At 39.2% G+C, this 20,723-nt stretch overlaps 1 protein-coding gene across 1 annotated transcript in view; it reads right to left on the bottom strand.

The window, feature by feature from the left end:
• The window catches only part of LOC140569039 (uncharacterized), a 43,404-nt gene that overhangs the window by 5,672 nt on the left and 17,009 nt on the right, over positions 1-20,723 (bottom strand). The window contains exon 4 of the mRNA XM_072692508.1: positions 1,147-1,237. Coding sequence (XP_072548609.1) covers positions 1,147-1,237 — 91 coding nt within the window. The remainder of the gene's footprint in view (positions 1-1,146; positions 1,238-20,723) is intronic.

The following is a 20,723-nucleotide window of genomic DNA, read 5'->3' as shown; positions in this document are numbered from 1 at the left end:
ATCAAATGATTCCTGTAACTGTCAATGAGACTTCTGCAACTATCAGCAGGTATTTTGGCCCACTCCTCATGAGCAAACTGCTCTAATTGTCTCAGGTTTGAAGGGTGCCTTTTCCAAACAGCATGTTTCAGCTCCTTCCAAAGATCCTCAATAGGATTTAGGTCAGGGCTCGTAGAAGGCCACTTCTGAATAGACCAATGTTTTCCTCTTAGCCATTCTTGGGTGTTTTTAGCTGCGTTTTGGGTCATTATCCTGTTGCAAATCCCATGACCTGTGACCGAGACCAAGCTTTCTGACACTGGGCAACACATTTCTCTCTAGAACCCCTTGATAATCTTGAGATTTCATTGTACCCTGCACAGATTCAAGAAACCCTGTGCCAGATGCAGCAAAGCAGCCCCAGAACATAACAGAGCCTCCTCCATCTTTCACACTGTAGGGACAGTGTTCTTTTCTTGATATGCTTTATTTTTCTGCCTGTGAACATAGAGCTAATGTGACTTGGCTTTTTTTATTGATTTGTTTTCAACAATGGTGTCCTCCTTGGTCATCTCCCAATGATGGATGGTGTGATCTGACACTGATCTTCTTTGAGCTTGAAGTTCACCTTTAATCTCTTTAGAAGTTTTGTTACCAGTCATATTATCTGTCTCTTTGATTTGTCATTAATTTTCCTCCAGCGGCACATCCAGGGAGGTTGGCTACGGCCCCATGGATCTAAAAGTTCTGAATAATACGTGCAAATACGTTTGGTACACACCATGTCACCAAACAGCACAGTGACTACCTGTAGCCCTATGTATAGACCCACTGACTGATTACAAGATTGTAGACACCTGTAATGCTAATTAGTGGACACACTTTGATTTAACATGTCCTTTTGGTCACATTATTTTCAGGGGTACCTTCATTTCTGTCCAGGCCTGTTTAATGAGTTTACTTTTTAAAATAATTTTGTTGAAGCATGGTTCAAAATCAATGTTGGATTTTCATTTGTTCATTTTCATAGCATTTTTCTTTATTATTACTTTTGTCAGATTCAAGTTATTTCTGTGACCATTGTGAGTTTTTCTTTCATTAACCGAGGGGTACCAACAATTTTGTCCACGGTGTATATGTTTATTTTGTAAATATGCTTAGATTTACCTTCTGTTGCAAATTATAGCCATCATGATCAAGAGTACTATGGCAACAGTCCCACCCATGATGACCAAATAAACAACCAACCAATTTAAACCTGTTGGAAAAGAAAAAGCAGTTTCACAACGTGGAACTATAATTTAATGTAAGGAGCCCAGCTAAGTAAAGAAGTGAAGTACAGGTTATTGGTTTAGGTGCAGCTCAGTAACCCACATTATATTTTCCCACAAGTACAACCTTAGCATCAACCAGAGGGGTTTTTAACAATAACACTGTCTGTATCCACGTATATTATATTGGTATCACTGAATTTTGCATTGTGAATGTTTACAGAGTCTGCTACAAGTGTTTACCAGCCATTTTCAGACACAATCCTGTGAATGTCAGGTTTATAAGCCTGAACAACAGGTATAATATAAACTATATTAGAATATTAGAAAATGTTAAATAACCTTTTGCTGTGACTTAATTAACTGAATATTTGCTCATTTAATAACTGTATAGTTACACATTCATATTAGATGCAACAACAAAGCAACTATTTACTGTAACAGATAGATTAGACAACTTATGTAAACAGGCATGTGTATTACCATTCCTTTTAACTCTTGTAATTACAATAGTGTATCTCAGCGGTTGTAAAACCACATTCTCTCTCCAATATGAAAATACTTTCAGTATATGAGGATAATTATATTTATATTTAATTCATTTCAAAATGTATTTTTATAGTGCCTTTCACAACAAAGTCACAAATGTTGTCATAAAGTCCTTTACAGAGATCCAGGTCCACACCTCTTATGAGCAAGCACCACAATGGAGGTGGCAAGGAAAAACTCCTTCATACTAAGAGGAAAACACCTTGGGGGAAAGTCAGAGGAACCCATCTGCCTTAGGTCGACCCACACAGCACAAACAAACAATGAACTGCTTAGAACTAAACGTTATGCACTAAAGATTATATGATTATTATCTTATTTTAAGATGTATGATTTTACATGTGTAATTACATTGGCTATAATATTGTAATTCATCTGTTACAATGAATAAATCACCAGTAGTTACACTGTTACTCCATGGTTGTTAATGTGTCATTACACAATTATTACAGACACTTAATATAAAATTAATCCCAAAAATGAGGGGAGGCAGATTCTGTGGACATTTGATATTAGTTAAAATATATTGTAACAGTATATAGTTTACATATATTAACTTAATTATATCTACATTTAAACAAAAATATAGGTCAATATTTACTCAAGTAAGATTTCTGAAAAAAAAAATATTCAAAATGTTAACTTCCAACCAGAATTTTTGCACTTATTTATTTAAGGGTAAGCCATTGTTTTCCACTCAATTCTCTCCATTATTTTCCATAATATAGTTGTAGTCATAGCAACTCCCACTACCTTGTTAAGACCCCCTGTGCTGGACCTCCTGTGTAGGTCTAGCACAGTCTTCCTCCAAGAAACCCGCTGGCTCAATGGCTATGGTTTTGGGATCTCCATTGATATTCAGGTCTCTGTTACTCAAAATATTCAACAGTCCTTTATCTATATCTAGTTCACTCTGAGGACTGGTTTTCTGAGGACTGTACGTTTACCAGTAATATGCTTGGGAGAGGTGGCTGTGAGTGGGTCGTCTTAGTGAGTGGGTCGACTCTAGCTCTGCATTGGGTTCGTGGCAAGGTGGTCCAGATGAATGGCGCTCCTTCAGTGTTTACAAACAATGAATCTACATTTTAAAACTCGATTGTCAGTCAATTTTTCACAAATGGGCCAACACTTAGACAACTGGGCCACTCAGAAGCTTTCCTAACTTTTGGAGGCCACTGTTTTAATTAGTCTTTGTTGGTATATTAAGTTATGTCTTGTTTAGCTGGTATTTTTCATGCACTAATCAATTGAGAATTTAAACTTCAGGAATATTTTGAACAGGCTGACCCACCTTCAACATTAATGCGGAGTGTTTCAGATCTCACACCCTCGTCTGTCTTCAAAGCACAGGAATAATTCCCAGAATTTTCCCTTGTTACAGCAGAAAGGTGGAGAATGGAGCCTGATGCAGGTAAACGCTCGCTGTCCTTAAACCACACAAACTGTGGAGAGCTGTGAGAGCAGTTCACAGCACAAGTCAGGTTTACAGAGTCTCCTCCCTTTAGAGTCCCGTTTCCAGACTGTCTGATCACCTGCAGAGCTTTCAGAGAGCAGGAGAGAGTCCACATGAGGACATCAGGGTTAGGAGAGCATCTCCACATTAAACCAGTCTGCTGATTTCAGAACACAGTGATGAAACCTGGTCTATTCTTGATTCATGTGTATATTCTAACCAGCCACCCCCGTCAAAATGTCTGCTACTGTGACTAGTTAAGTGAGTAGATGATGAACAGATCTCCAAAAGACAAAAGTAAAAATTCTCAGTTAATTTTTACCCAGGTGTCATATCTTACTTATCTTGATAAAACTCTAACAGGTCTTTAGGGCTTTGTCACAGACATCATTAGGAAATATCAGATGATGCAAATGTCAAAGCCTTTTAAACACTATGACTTCTCAAACCTCGTCCCAACAATAGGCAGCCATGGGCTCCTTTTGACTGTAAAAGACCTTCAGTACGATTTCACACCTTCTACACCTACACAAATATGACATTCTAAAAAAATTTTTTTGGCACCAGAAGGTATGTTTGGTGAACAAATGGTGCAGAATTTCACAAAAAAACACCTATTCAACTGTTATCCACAAGAGTGGGTGGATCATGCTTTAGGCTTATGTTGCAGCCAGTGGCCCAGGGAACGTTTTACTGGTTGAGGGAAGAATGGATTCAAGTAAATACCAGCAAAGTATGGAAGCAAAAAAACATCCCAACATCTATAAAAAATAGCTGAAGATGAAAAAAGGAGGAGCTTCTACAGCATGATACTGATCCTAAACACACCTCAAAATCCACAACGAACTACCTCATGACTTCACAGTCCCCTGACCTAAATATCAGGAAACTGTGTTTAACTATCTGTGGATAGACCTCAAAGGAGCAGTGCAGCAAAATTACTCAAAAACCCCACAAAACTAGAAGCAAGGAAGAATGAGCGGAAATCCCCCTAACAAGAGTTGTTTAAACCCTAAAGGCCCAAAGCCTCAATTCCTTATCCTCAAATGACATGAGTTGCATATTGTCCCATAGTTACTGAATAACTAAAGTAGTAGTAGCTAAAATAATGTATCATAGTTACAAAATTATAAAAGTCAAAATCAAGAGAATCAGGTAATCTTCTACTCTCCTAACTATTCATTGTATTAATTTTGACCAGGGGTGCCCCAACTTTTTCACACCAATAAATTTAGTTTAGCTGGATAATAATGAGGAGCTTTATGTTAATCTGAGTGCTTACCTCCAACTTTAAGAGTCACTCCAGGTTGACCTGTCCATTTGCCAGTCTGTTTATTAGTTATAAATCTGAATTTGTACACTGCAGAATGACTGAACTGTACATTCCTGATTAATAAAGTACAGTTTGACTGTTTGTCTCCAGCGTACTGAAAGCCTTCTGAAGCATAAGGAGAGCTGCTGTTATAAAAGTATGCTGATTTAGGACAGATTCCATTGCTGAAGTTCATGGAGCACCAATGAACTGATTCTGCCTGAATCTTTGAGTTAGGATAAGAATAAGAACAGGGAATGGTAACATTAGATCCTCTCACAGCACAGATTGCCTCTGTATAGTTCACACCCCATTCACTGCTGTCTGAGGAAACACCTGGAAAACATGACAATAAACATGACATTAAAAAATGACAGTTCAGATTAAGTGTGTATATATGAAATTCCTTAAATTGTTCATTACAGAACATTGCAAATATGCCCTCTATGTGTATCTTTAATAGCTAATTCATAACTCTTCCTCTTTTACTTTCAACTATTTCAAGCATAATTGTTGTTTTCCTCACAGTGAACGGGTTCTTCTCATTATGTGTCCAAAATAGGAGAGCTTTAGTTTGGTTATCTGGGTTTCAGTGAGACATGGTAATTCATTTAATCAAGAATCAAGAATTCTGCAGAATTGTTGGTTTATTAATATTGATATTAAGCTAAATAAAACAGCTCATAGACTTTATTTGGGTGTGTGTGTCACATTACCAGACAGAATTCCTACCAGATTTGAAAAAACACACTGAATTCTCTCTTATTTGACTTGGTTGAGTTTAGTTGGTTTAACTCTTGGGATAACTCTGTTCTTTCAACTTTGATTACATCAACTTATCGACTAAATTTGTTTAGAAGAAAAATCATTTAGAAGAGCCAGTTCCACACTTTTATAGATTGTAGAACTGTTACATTATATAGTTCAAATGTTCTTCACATGATTCTTAGACAGTTCTTTTACAACCTGTGTATTTTAGGCATTGATTGACTGAATCAAATTAAAGCAGCATTATGTGAGAATTTGGATTTCTTGCTCCTGGGCTCCCCCACAGTAAGCAAGCGTAATCTGGGCTTTGAAAAAAAAAACCTTAAAGCACATGCTTTACACATGCATTTCTGAACAATCTGAGAGCTACAGAACCAACATCTGAAGGTGTAGAAGCATGTGGGCTGAGGCAATAGAGTAATATTACAGGATTTTACACTAATATGACTCAGTTATGCAGCGTTAACAGCTCTTGTGAGCAGCATCTTGCTTATTTCTCACCATATGTGAATAAACAAACTGAATTTTCTTTCATTAGACTTGGTTGAGTTTAATTGGTTTAACTCTCAGGATAACTCTGTTCTGTTCTCTGACTGCATTTTAAAAATGGGTCAAATGGTCAAATGGATTCAAATCAACTTGATTACATTTTTCTTAATACATAGATGAGCCAGTTCTACATTTTTGAGAGTATAGAACCTTTACATTACATAGTCCAAAAGGGTCTTCACATGTTTCTTAAATAGTTCTTTTAAAGCCGGTTTTTAGGCATTGATTGGCAGAGTCAAATTACTAAAGCAGCATTATGTGGCAATTGACATTTCTTGCTCCTGTCAGAAAGTGTAATTCGTACTTTAAGACACTCCTAAAGTTCATGCTTTACACATGCATTTCTGGACAATCTGAGAGCTACAGAGCTGTCATCTGAAGGTATAGAAGTATGTGGACCAAGGCGGTAATACTACAGGATTTTACACTAATATGTGAGCACCGTCCTGCCTACCAGCAAAAGCTGGTGTGCCAGCCCCACAGTGAAAATAGTAAAGTTGCTAGTCTCCCTTTTACAAGTCAGTGGAGCATGAACATGATTCTGAAGCTGCTATTTTTAAGGTAAAACATAATGTTACTTTAAAACTGATTTAGAACAGTTTTTGTCCCAAAGTTTAGGCTAATCTACACACCTCTGCCTGTAAAACAGCCAGAGAGAGGAAAAAGAGAGAGAGAGAGAGAGAGAGAGAGAGAGAGAGAGAAAGAGAGAAAGAGAGAGAGAGAGTGTTAACATTTCATACCGGTCAGTGTGAGCAGAGCCAGAACCAAAAGCTGCAGCATTCTGTTCCCCCCTGTAGAGAACAATCCTCTTCTAAACAACTAGTGAAGGTTCTGTGACCTAATGGTTCTCTTTACCACTAAGAGAGAACTAAAACAGCTGTTCTTAAGAACATCATAAAAGAGGCAGTCTACAACCCAAAAAGCTTCAGACCATCAGAAAAAAAGATAGGGGCTGGACTATGTTAAACAATGCAGCTTGAACACATCTTGTATTGAGAGTCTGGTAACAGTCTGCTCATAACACTGAAGTAAAAGTGATGCTACTGCAGTTAAATCATGAGTTTCTGAAGGAGACTGGAAGACAGAAACAGCTCAAAGTTCAGGCAGCTTTTGAAGCTAGAAGGCCAAACCTACTTCTGGAGCTACAACTGGGATACATGGCAAAGGTGTGAAGAGTCAAGAGTAGGCAGGCGTTGACATCTGGTGAACCTAAAACAGGGCAGATGAAGTGCAAGAGAAAGACGAATGAAGGGTTTGGGATGATAGAGGGGGGTTAAGATGATAAATGTGGGGATTGGATGAAAGAGGTGTCTTATGTGATGAAAGCAGTGGGTATTAGGATAAAAGGAGTGGGCTTTGGGATGAAAGTATTGGGGTTTGGGATAAAAAGAGTGTGCTTTGCGATGAAAGGAGTGGGCTCTGGGATGAAAGGAGTGGGCTTTGGGATGAAAGGAGTGGGGTTTGGGATTAAAGGAGTGGGCTTTGGAATAAAAGTATTGGGGTTTGGGGTAAAAGGAGTGGACTTTGGGGTGAAAGTATTGGGGTTTGTAATTAAAGGAGTGGGCTTTGGGATAAAAGGAGTGGACTTTGGGGTGAAAGTATTGGGCTTTGGGATGAAAGGAGTGGGTTTTGGGATAAAAGGAGTAAGCTTTGGGGTGAAAGTATTGGGCTTTTGAATTAAAGGAGTGGGCTTTTGAATTAAAGGATTGGACTTTGGGGTGAAAGTATTGGGCTTTGGGATAAAAGGAGTGGGCTTTGGGATAAAGGTATTGGGGTTTGGGATAAAAGTATTGGGGTTTGGGATAAAAGTATTGGGGTTTGGGGATAAAAGGAGTGGGCTTTGGGATGAAAGTATTAGTGAGATTATTGAGATTATTCAATTTTACTGATTAAAGACTTGATTAATCTTATTTTTATTGTTCTATTACTGCCAGATTTTTGACAGCTAACTTGTTCCACAGTTTGAGACACTGTTCAATCTCCAGATTCGATGTTCGGTCTGATGTGATTTGGGCTTGTATACAGCTTTTTAGTCAGATGCACAATTCTCACCTTAGAAATAAACAGGGTGCAAACTTTAGTGTAGACTTCTTATGATATGATGATACCAGTACCCCACAACAACCACATGGTTATAAGATAGCAACAACTTGACGACTTTACATTGTAATTTCAATGCAGTCCATGTTGTATTTGCTCACCTATTCATCTTTATGTGTTTTTATATTTTAGTTTAACACAATGCCTTTCAGTAAAAGCACCTCATATCTGGATGCTGTCTTAAAAGATTTCTAAAACCGTGTTTAGCTCGCTGTCTAGGCCGTGTTTAGAAAAACATGTTGAGGGAAGAAGATGGATAGTTAATAAAGGCATTGTAATGTCACCATCCAAAAGTGCAGTTAACTGAACTCATTTTAGGTACTATTTTAACTCTTTTAACAAAAGAGCTAACTTTTTTTTGCAGTAGTCCTTTGATTGATTTTTGACCCACCATCAACATTAATGCTGAGTGTTTCAGATCTCACAGCCTTGTCTGTCTCCAAAGCACAGGAATAATTCCCAGAATCTTTCACAGTAAGAGCAGGAAGGTGGAGAACGGAGCCTGATGCAGGTAAACGCTCACTGTCCTTAAACCACACAAACTGTGGAGAGCTGTGAGAGCAGTTCACAGCACAAGTCAGGTTTACAGAGTCTCCTTCCTTTAGAGTCCCGTTTCCAGACTGTCTGATCACCTGCAGAGCTTTCAGAGAGCAGGAGAGAGTCCACATGAGGACATCAGGGTTAGGAGAGCATCTCCACATTAAACCAGTCTGCTGATTTCAGAACACAGTGATGAAAACTGATTCACTATTATTGCTTTATTTACATACACTAACCGGACACTTTATCAGAAACCCCTCTCTTCTAGCTCCACCTAGTTGGTGTTCAGTTAGACACTGTAGCTCATCTGTTGATGAATAGTTTGTTAGCCACCCTCTAGCCCTTCATCAGTGGTCAGTTTCTCTTGTCTGGATGTTTTTGCATGGTGGTCTTGCTCTCAACCTAGCAGTAACACTGACGTATGTTAAACACTAAAAATAAAACTGTGGTATTTGCTATACTAGTACCAGCACCAAACACACTACCATGAGCACTACCATGTCATTGTCGGCACCCCAATAATATCTGAATAACTGGTTGGATTGTTTCTGACCATCTGAACCAATTTCCACCTTTTAATAATGTGCACATATGTACAGTTGTTTGAAATGATGATCTTGGAACCTGTGGTTTAGAAATGGCTCCAATAGATCTTCCTGTCTTGTAGAAATATTTGAACATCCTTCTCAGATCTGCTCTGAGCTACTTTGACATTCCCATTGTACCTTGTGTTGGCCAACCCTTTGAGTGCTGGCCATCGTGATCACTAACAGGTCGTTAAGATGTCTTGACCATGGAAAGTTAAAAGACATTTTGAAACTTTTAGCACCACTGATTTAACTTTTTTACACCACTAAATGTAGTTTAGCTGTAAGGTATTTTTGTCTACTAAAGGAATCAAAGACATGAAGTAAAGGTAGGGTATTTTAATTAAATTGATAATGAAGAGCTTTATGTTAATCTGAGCTAAAATAATTTCATAGTTACAAAATTATAAAAGTCAAAATCAAGAGAATCGGGTAATCATTTACTCTCCTAACTATTTATCATATTCATTTTGACCAGGGGTGCCCCAACTTTTTCACACCAATAAATGTAGTTTAGCTCTAAGGTATTTGTTTCTACTAAATGAATCAAAGACAATACGTACAGGTAGGGTATTTTAATAAAGATCAATAATGAGGAGCTTTATGTTAATCTGAATGCTTACCTTCAACTTTAAGAGTCACTCCAGGTTGACCTGTCCATCTACCAGTCTGTTTATTAGTTATAAATCTGAATTTGTACACTGCAGAATGACTAAACTGTACATTCCTGATTAATAAAGTACAGTTTGACTGTTTGTCTCCAGCATACTGAAAGCCTTCTGAAGCATTAGTAGAGCTGCTGTTATAAAAGTATGCTGATTTAGGACAGATTCCATTGCTGAAGTGCATTGAGCACCAATGAACTGCTTTTGCCTGAATCTCTGAGTTAGGATAAGAATAAGAACAGGGAATGGTAACATTAGATCCTCTCACAGCACAGATTGCCTCTGTATAGTTCACACCCCATTCAATGCTGTCTGAGGGAACACCTGGAAAACATGAAAATAAACATGAAATTAAAAAATGTTCAAACTAATTTCAGACTAAGTGTGTATATATGAAATTCCTTAAATTGTTAATTACTAAACATTGCAACTATGCCCTCTAATTGTATATTCTGATTAATTCATAGCTATTTCATAACTCTTCCTCTTTTGGATGAATGGACCAATAGAAATGCTCTACAATGAAGGGAAATCAAAAATCTGAGTTTTTTTCCTTCTCCTGTAAAGTCACCATATTGTATTTCATTGGACAGCAATGATATATATATTTAGAGATATTTTGTGACGTCACCTTCTTATAAATGAACACCACATCCTGTTCTAGACTCTGCACTTTTTTCAAATGACGAAAAGAGGAAATGATTGAAACCAACAGCAGAAATCTGTTAAACTCAATTTAAGTAAAAGGTGCGATACATACACATTCACCTATCTCCGAATAATACATTTTAATAATACATTAATCCTATTTAAAATACTACAGACTTTATTTTGAAGTGTGTCACCATGTTGACTGGCCGATGTGCTACTAAGTGAGCTACCACGACCACATGACAAACGGCCACAAGTACAGAGCACATCTGAAAGCAGGCAAAATAGAAATGAAAATAAAGCCACCCGGGACTCGAACCCAGGCCTCCGTGTCGCGAGATCAACACTTATGACAGCGGCCAACAAACACAACTTAAAAGGGGAGGATTTAATAATGGGTGGAAAACAAAGCAAATGTCGCGTCCAACACGCAAAAAGGCAGGAAGGCAAACAAGGGCTGCCAGGGGAGAACGCTGGCTACCTTGAAAAGCTTGAGGAAAATGAAAACTAACGGCAAAAGGATCTCCCAGAAGAAACAAAGAAACTGAGGAGTTACAGGGAAGGCAGACACTCCTGCCTTCCTCTGCTAAACAAATGTATGTGTACAAACATGCACACACAGACACACACACAGACACACACACACACGCACACACACACGCACACACAAACACACAAACATGCACACACACACAGACACACACACAAACTGCACAGACACAGGGAACTTCAGGGGAAACTTGGTGTTTAAACAGAGGGAAACAAACACAGGAGAAACACATGAAGGAGAGTGACACCCACTCAGCCTTCAGCTCAATAATGTGGCTGATATAAGCCCTCAACCAGAGTCAAAGATCCAGCAGTGGGGCAACTGGATCCGAGTGCTTATATAGCCTTCTGCCCAGGTGTAGTAAATCAGGCTTAATAACTGGCTGGCGTGACTCAGGGCCTCCCCCTGGTTACAGGAGGAGGCCTTAGCCTAGAGCTACAGAAACAGGTGGAAATCCCACCAAATTCTCTTTTCTTTGGCTTGGTTGAGTTTTTTGGTTTATCTCTGAAGCTATCTCTGTTCTGTCAGAGCTGGTACTTTCACTGCATTTGAAAAATGGATCAATGCACTTCTTATGGACTGATGTCACATATAACTCAAATAAACCAGTTCTGTACTTCCTGTGTGAAATTAACCTTTAGTACAGTTACAAGTGAACAAGTGAGCCAATTTAGACACACATTGGTTTTCGCTGCTTGAGTCGTTACTCAGCTGCAGTGAGAACTGCAGGATATCAGAAACCCAGACAGAGAGAGAGGTAACGCTTCATACCGGTCAGTGGGAGCAGAATCAGAACCCAAAGGTGCAGCAATCCCATCCCTCCTGTGGAGCACAAGCCTCTTCTCAGCAGTAAGTGAAGGTCCTGTGATCATGTGGTATTGTATACTAAGAGAGTCTCCAGGAGGCATATCTTCATATATGCATGTTTAAAAAGAGAAGCCTACAAAAAACCACAACTGTGCCTCCATCTTCACACCATCAGTAAGAAGAACTGACAGCATCGACTCTCTGTTTGCTCTGTTTGCTTGTGGCTAGACTTAAAAAAGGCTGATCCCTGTGCAACCGGACAGAGCTTGAGCAGTTTTGCTAAAAGGAATGGAGTAAAATTGCAGTATCCAGAGGAGACCTATTCACACTCTGTTATTGCAGCCAAATGTGCATTTTCTAAATATTGATTTAAAGGTAGTGAATATTTACAAATATATAATTAATATTCCTAATATTATACATAATATTTTTAATACATTGATATTACTTTGTAGAAATCAGTCTTTACATTAAAGTATTTTTTTCAAGTAAGTTCTTGAGATATATATATATATATATATATAATTATTATTATTTTTGTTTTTATATTTGTCATTACTACATTTTGAAAAGCAATAAAAAGGGGAGACCCCAGAGGGAGAATGTTTTATAGACACTGTATGTGCTGTTAATTGACACTAAGGCTCAACAATTTGGCTGGGTTGTTACTTTGTCTAACCTTTTAATTGTTGATAATTATAAATTACAGCGCATTCACTAAAACAACAGATTCTCTGTAAAGTGTCAATTATCTTGTTTTTGTCACAGTGAGGGGACACATGTGAAAACAAAACTATTACTATTAAATATGAATGTTTCATAGATTCTGTAGCTTAGTGTCATGCCTGGTCAGGTGTGGCAGTGACAAACAAGGAAACACTTGCAGGGAATGGCTGATGCAAGACTTTAATGAATGAAGACAGGATAACACAAGGCAGGGTTTACAAACAAGACAGGATGAACCAGGGTAGCAGCAAACTAAGGGACAAAACCAATAAACAATACGAAGGTGGTGTAAGTGGGACTGAGGCAAAACAACAAACCTGGGACTGGGAAGGGATGGAGCTTGGGTGAACAGGGGACAAACTGGACATAAAACAAAACAGGGCAGGATAAACAAAAAACTGCTGAGCCTAGCTGAGGAGGGGACAAGGGCAGAAGGAGAACTCACAACCACAAGCAGGGCTTGGGTGCAAAGCAGGGCAGGGATACTAACAAGAACACAAAACCACAAGCAGGGCTTGGGTGTTTAAGAAAACAAAGTGCAAAGCAACACTTCGGACAGAGACAGGGTAATACAAAACTCAAGGCAGAACTAAACAACAAAAAAAAACTAGGACACACAGGGAAAGAAGGGCAAGGCCATTTAACAAAGCAACAAAACACCAGACAGAAACAACATGAGCAGGTCTACCCAAGACCAAACAGCACGAGTTATGTGGCACTGAAGGAGAATCCTTGAGCTGGCTATGGAAACCTCTGGACCCAGAAAGATACAGCGAGTTCATGGCAGTGAGTTCATGAACACACAGAGTTTTAGTAACCACAGTCCCAGGTGTTGTGTATGAGGTTAAGGAGGAGAATTTGGACTAATGGGACTGTCGGGATTCGGGAGAGCGGCTAAACATGTGCACTCGTCTCCTGACAGGGCTTGTGGGCGGAGTCCTGGGATTGCCCAGGGGAGAGCGTGAGAATTAGATACTGACACTTAGTTTAGAATAGTAATGAATTCTAGTTAGCTAACTAGTTCTAGTTAGTTAGCTGATTAGTCAGGTTTTACACTAGCATTACCATCAAACCAGCCACCAGCTGTAAATACACTGGTAGAAGGAACAAGCTCACTAACTAAGCAAAGGTCCCTGGCAAGCTCTAAACTAGAGGTGTGCATCTGACCCAATTAGGTCAGACTGTTACTGCTCAAGTTAAACCCCCAAACCAAACTGGAGCCATTCCCATTAGTCCACATGTGAGAGATCCTATGTAGAGTTTTGAACTAAATGGTTGCAACTGTAACAAATGCAATTTCCCTTCTGGGATGAATAAAGTATTTCTGATTTTCATTGGTTCTCCTTCTCATTAGTATTCACACTGTGACTGACCTGAGTGCAAACACTGAACAGTGGTTTTGTGGGAGAAACTGAATTTGCAGGTTTTTTGCAGTGTGAGGATGTACAGCACTGTGCAGATGCAAGAGAGTTTATTTATTAATTTCCAGCCAAATATGTCATTAAGTACCAATTCTTTAATTGTATAATAATACCAGATTTTTTTAGATGTTTTCAGCTTTTTTCTTTTCAAACAACGTTAAGATTTGGACTCTGGGATGGTCAGCAACAGCTTCTTTGTTTGATTTGCATTTCTGAACAATGAAGAACTTAAAGGTGCTGTTTTGATGAGCAATCTGGAGTCTATGGATATTTTTCTCATTTTTTGCAAATTTGTCTTTAATGGCACTCAAATATCAGATACCACCCACATGTTCTTAAACTAAAACGTTCACAACAGTCTCAGCTCTCTATAATGAGACCCAATTGACATAGATCACTGTGTGAGGAGATACTCTGACCCTAAACCTGAAATTGTTTATGTTTCGTTTACTCACCTGAACGAATATTTTCAGTGCTTGTTTACTAGAGTCTACAGGATCTACACATTCAGGAAAACTTTGAACTGTATTTTCGCACTGTATTATCACAGATATTAATAGAAATGTTGGTGGGTTGATGGCACTCACTTCCTCCCCACATTGCAGTTATTTTGTATTAGACTGCAAGAGCCGCACTGGCGTCCTAGCGATGCTGCATCAACGGCAGTAGAAATCGAGGTGGTGGAACATGTGACCGAGGTCTCTAACTTCACCCTCCAAGTGTTTGAGGCATTGCTAGTTTGCATGAACAGGGCTTGAATAATTGGCCTTTCAAATTAGGTAGAGAAAATAAATTAATTAAAAATGAAATGAGAGCTCTTGTGTAAAAGCAATAGTTCTAAATAGTACCATGACAATGCCATTTGAACATGAATTGGATATGGTAATGCATCTGGCTGCTTAAATGGTTCTTTGCCTGTGTAAAGGGTTCTTCACATTGGTGGAAAGACTTGGTAGATGGTTCCATACAGCACAAGAAAAGTGCTCTAGTTTTCTTACCAGTCCAAGAATCCTTTTTCTGTTCTTCATAGATTACATTCTGCTTAGAGTGTAAGGCATTGTGCTAGTCTGAGCATGCAGAAACGAGCAATCTTACAGCTGCTAAAAAGAATGTAGATGTGGTCAATGTGTTAATGTGAAGTCTCACAATAGTCTCTGCTGCCCACCCTCTCAGATTGCTGGATGTCAGGGTCTTGATTTCTCCTTTTCGACATGTAAACATGCATCTTGCTCATGCATCAACAGCTTCTCAGTTAAACAGAACCATCCTCACAGAACCTGCAGTGGCCACTTTCTTTCTGGGGTTTCTGACATGTCTGTAGAGCAGCCTGAACTATAAAATGAATGAATGGCTCAATTACAAATGAGAGTAGTCAGAATAAAAGATTTATACATTTTGAACAGTGTCAAACATACCACACACACTTGGGCTGGGTTATTTACTTCATGCTGGGGTTCTGTATAGAACCATGACAGTCCAAAGATTCATCTGAATGCTTAAAAGGTTCATTGTCTAGTTTAATGGTTCTTCATACACTCTGCCGAAAAATCCTTGTAGATTGTTTAACAGGTTATCATTGCAACCAAAGGATTCCACAATAAATCCTGCAGTAAATACAGTAGAACCCTTCATTTTAATTTCAACTCTGCTACAGATGGCATCACTCAAAGAACCCTGTATTAGTTTATTAGTTGCATATTAAAAAGATTTGTTTCATGTCAATATGAGATTGTTTGATGTACAGACACAGGACTGAAGAATCTAATCTCTTCTCAATTCCATTAGTCATTAACGTCTATCTCCAGATTCTCTTCACTGGGTTTTAGTTGATGTTGTGTTGGTTCAGCTCCTGGACTGTAGATCTTTCCTTACTTTAGGGTAGATCACTCCTCTCACTGTGGAGATGCAAGGTTTTATTTTACACCACAAGAGAAGATCCAAACAGAGAAAAACACAATTCAGCACAATTCAAAGTTCTGCTGCTGTTCTACACAATTAAAAAGCTTATTGACAAAGAATAGCCCCACCAGTTTGTACAGAAGTGCCTGTAGCTAATGGGTAATACACCTTAGTATGCTCAACCATAACAATCGTTGCTTAATACTCCAAGGCTTATGACACACTAAGGTGTATTACTTAGTAACTACAGGGACTTCTGTACAAACTGGTGGGGCCTTCAGCCTGCCGGTTGTATTCTGTTTAAGGGGTTAAGGGGATTATAACGTGTATCAGGGCAGGCTGTATGTGCAGAGAGACTTTTTTAGGTCTATAGCAATAGTCATTGTCAGGACAAGCAGATGTGTGGGGTGTGGCTAAATACTGATAACACCTGGATACAATATAAAGAACAAACTAGAACCAGGATACACACTCAGCGGGCAGCATTGGCTAAGCAGTTAGAGCACTGAGCTATCAATTCTGAGGTTTTCTGTAAAGGAGCTGAATACATTCATTAGATGGGGTGTCCATGAACATTTGTACACAGTGTACATAGTACATAGTGTAATTGCAGGCCAATTGATCCTGCCCAATTTCCCTTTTTAGTTATAGCTCAGTCTCTCCAGCGAGGGTGTTATTGTTCCAAAGTCTGCTGCATTTTTCATAGGATGGAGGAAGCACATATGGTGAGCAAAGAAGTTTTCAGACAAGCAGATTACTCAGCCTGCTAAGGCTCTACTACAAGCGGAAGGAGTAATATATGCTTCTGTGTGCAAGATCAGTGAACCTAAGAAAGGGTAAGAACTAGTTCCGCATGTAATAGCAAATATACATATAGCCTACGTATACATACACACGTGGACAAAATTGTTGGTACCCCTCGGTTAATGAAAGAAAAACCCACAATGGTCACAGAAATAACTTGAATCTGACAAAAGTAATAAAAAATAAAAATGCTATGAAAATTAACCAATGAAAATCCGGCATTGTGAACCATGCTTCAACAGAATTGTTTTAAAAAGAAAACTCATGGACAGAAATGATGGTACCCCTGAACATAATGTGACCAAAGGGACATGTTAAATCAAGGTGTGTCACTAATTAGCATCACAGTTGTCTACAATCTTGTAATCAGTCAGATGAGACAAAACTTTTTACCAAGGCACATCACCTCTATGTTGAAAAAATGAAGCATATCAAGAAAAGCACACTGTCTCTACTGTGAAAAATGGAGGAGGCTCTGTTATGTTCTGGGGCTGCTTTGCTGCATCTGGTACAGGGTGTCTTGAATCTGTGCAGGGAACAATGAAATCTCAAGACAATCAAGGGATTCTAGTGACAATGTGCTGCCCAGTGCCAGAAATGATGCCCAGTGTCAGAAATCTTAGTCTCAGTCGCAGGTCATGGGTCTTCCAACAGAATAATGACCCAAAACACACAGCTAAAAACACTCAAAACTGAAGCAGTTTGCTCATGAGGAGTGGGCCAAAATACCTGCTGAGAGGTGCAGAAGTCTTATTGACAGTTACAGGAATCGTTTGATTGCAGTGATTGTTAGGTTAAGGGTACCATAATTTCCAGGGCTTTATTTTTTAAAATAATTCTGTTGAAGCATGGTTGAAAAGCAATGTCTGACTTTCATTGGTTAATTTTCATAGCTTTTTTATTTATTATTACTTTTGTCAGATTCAAGTTATTTCTATCCCAAAAATTTGGGGGTCCTAACAATTTTGTCCATGTGTGTATAACATTGAATTTGACATAAGCAGAGATATCTGGGAGAGACTGGATTGAGACAAATAGAGCATTGTGAAGTGGGAAGTGAATAAAGCAGTTCTGCTCTTACATTTACATTTATCTGATACTCTTATCCAGAGTGACTTACAAGGTTACTCGTATTACAGAGATGGGCCATCATGGACTCATTTTCACGCAGGGTGTGCTTTATCCCAGTCACCATGCTACCCACCACCATGCAAACCACTCAGGCACCTACGGCATTTCAGAGGACATCCTGTCAGACTGGGGCAGCCAGTTTACATCCAGGGTCTGGGGGGCCTTCTGTGAACATTTGGGCATGAGTGTTAGCCGCCAAGACCCCGGTGCCGGCAGTGGATGCATGGATGTGCCACAGTGAAGACATCTGGTGTTCCATGCACCAGCACATCTAGACTTTCCTGCAGAGCTACAAGGAACAGGTGGATCGGCGCAGAGGGGAAACCCCAGCCTACAAGTCTGGCTTTCAACACGGGACATGAGGGCTGGGGATCCTCTCCACAAAATCTAAGCTAAGTACACTGGCCCATACGTTATCACAAAAAAAATCTATGATGTTTGCTACCAGCTCAAGCTTTCCCCTCATTCAACTATTTTCATGTTTCCCTATGCAAGCCTGTGGTGCCTGGCCCACTGGATGACGCATCGCCTCTGGATGCCCCTCCTGCTCCCTCGGAAGTTGAAGTACTGGTGGGTATCTGGTTCTCATGCTCTCTCCCAGGGCAATCCCGGGACTCTGCCCACAAGCCCTATCAGTAGCCAGGATTCCAGAGGCCGGCTGCACATGCACGTTGCAGTCACCTCCCTTTCGTTAGCCTCATGCACAACACCTGAGACTCTGGCTACAAAAGCCCTCAGCATTCAGGAATTCACTGCCGTGAATTTGCTGTGTCTTTCTGGGTCCAGAGTCTGCCATGGTCTGCTCAAGCAAAAGCCATCGTTGTTGTATCGCTTGTGCTCTGTTTGGTCTTGGGTAACTCTGCTCTTGTTGTTGCTATCTTGTCTGTTGGCTTTGTTTATAGTGACTTGCCCTGCCTGTCCTAGTCTTTCTTTCGCCCTTGCTCCCCTGTCACATCAATTTTGTCCCTTAGTTTGCTGCAACGCTGATTTATCCATTCTTGTTTGAATTCCCTCTCCTGTGTTCTCCTGCCTTTGATTATTAAAGTCTTGCATCCTCAATTCCCTGCAAGTGTTCCTTGTTTGTAACGGTCACACCTGACCAGGCAAGACACCAAGTGAGACTGTCAAAAATTGCCAAAAGATCAAATGATTTGTTTTTTAAAAGTCTTAACTGCATTTTTTTCTTTATTCTTTATATTAAAGTTTTGAACAGTTAGGTTAGATTCACATCCTAAATCTAACATAGACCTTCTGTTAAGACTTTTCTCAACAACTACTTATGAAAAATTCTTAGAATGATATTGGTTTATGAGGCTTAATCATCTTGGTGATCTTTGCCATGAGATTGCATGAGATGATCTCCCCCTAGGGGCAGAATGAGTGATTGTGCTGTAGATCTGTAACATTTCTTCTTCGTGCTGAAAAGATATCTATTTTGAAGTTTAATAACATAATCTTTTATTGCTGTTTAATGTATTACTATATATGTTTTAGGACTTATTTATGGATTGTAAGTGTGTAAATTGTTTAAGCATTTCATGCAATATTGCATAAGTTGACATTTACTGTATGTGAGTCTGTATCCATTTCAAATGTTAAAGAATATTGCCCTCTACTTTTTAGACAGTGCCTTGATGACTAATATGTCCATGAAATGTGATTTCAAAATGTGGAGTACATAAAATGTACAAAAATGTATTTGGTTGTAGTTTGTTCATTCTGTTCTTGGGAGTTAGGAGATGTATGTGATGCTTTTTTAATATTTATTTTATTAAAAAATGGACCTGTACCCCCACCTGCATAAGTTTTTAATGTCTGCAAGTGCTAGCCTAAGTGAGAACTGTCACCCAATGCATAGACACTGGCAATGCAAGACTGGTAGGATTTACAGTAATGCTGGATACTAGCATAGTGGTCCATTTAGTTTCTGAGTGGGCATCCCCAGTAGTCCTTGTCTGAAAGAAGATGCTGGAGTCAGATGGTGTATTGGCTGTAGGAAGTTTAATGAGCTTACTCTGAAGGATGCATACTCACTCCCAAAGATTGATGAGTGCACTGAGACCTTAAAAGTAGCAGCAGCCATTTATAAATTAGATCTGCAGAGCTGCTACTAGCAGATTAAAGTGCATGAGCAAAACATGTGCAAAAAGTATGGGCTTTACGAATACACAAGGATGCTATTCGGATTATGTAACACCCCCAGGATATTCTAGCGGACAGGGGATTCTTTTCAAATTCATTTCAAGCATCCAGAAGGTACCTAAAAGAACTAGGGCAGAATTATTTAGAAATTAAACATCAGCCTGGCATGGAAAATAGTAACACTGATAAGCTGTTGAGAAAGGGGCTTAAGTCAATATGTGGCTGCTAGCAGGCAATCTGAAGAAATCTGAACACCCTGCCCTGCAGTGGATGTTCCCATTACCACAAACTACATCAGCATGGGTAAGAGCTGAGGCAGATGTGGATGATTTTGTCACACTAGCTATCAGACACATAAAATGTGGAGAACTCCCAACAAATGAGGATGCTCCAGATACAATGGTACATTCTGGTCCCAACCCCGAGAGCGAACAGGAGCTGGAGGGATTCCATGTCCTCTGGATGCTATAGTATCAGGTGCATCTAGCTGTTGGCAAATTCAAGAAGCAGATGCTTCTAATGGATGTGTACACAGATCCACAGTACAACAAGCTTTTAGACTAGCTCATATAGCCCCAAGCAAGATATAAGCTTATAATTGGCGGTACAGTGAAAATAGGAATGTGTTACTAAATTAAACTAATCCATAGAAATAGTTTCTAAAGTCATTCTTAAATGGATTAAAATTAGAATAAAGAAATAATGACACTGTCAATTAAATAATGAACCTATAGATCAGCAAAACACATCAGGCTACAATCATTCTCAGTTAAGTGCTTCACACAGGAAACCTTAACCTTAATCCATAACCTTTAGTTT

This window comes from Salminus brasiliensis, chromosome 1, assembly GCF_030463535.1.
Source record: "Salminus brasiliensis chromosome 1, fSalBra1.hap2, whole genome shotgun sequence".
NCBI classification, from domain to species: Eukaryota; Metazoa; Chordata; class Actinopteri; order Characiformes; family Bryconidae; genus Salminus; species Salminus brasiliensis.
The sequence above is the reverse complement of the archived record's forward strand: the minus strand, read 5'-3'. Positions and strand labels throughout refer to the sequence as shown.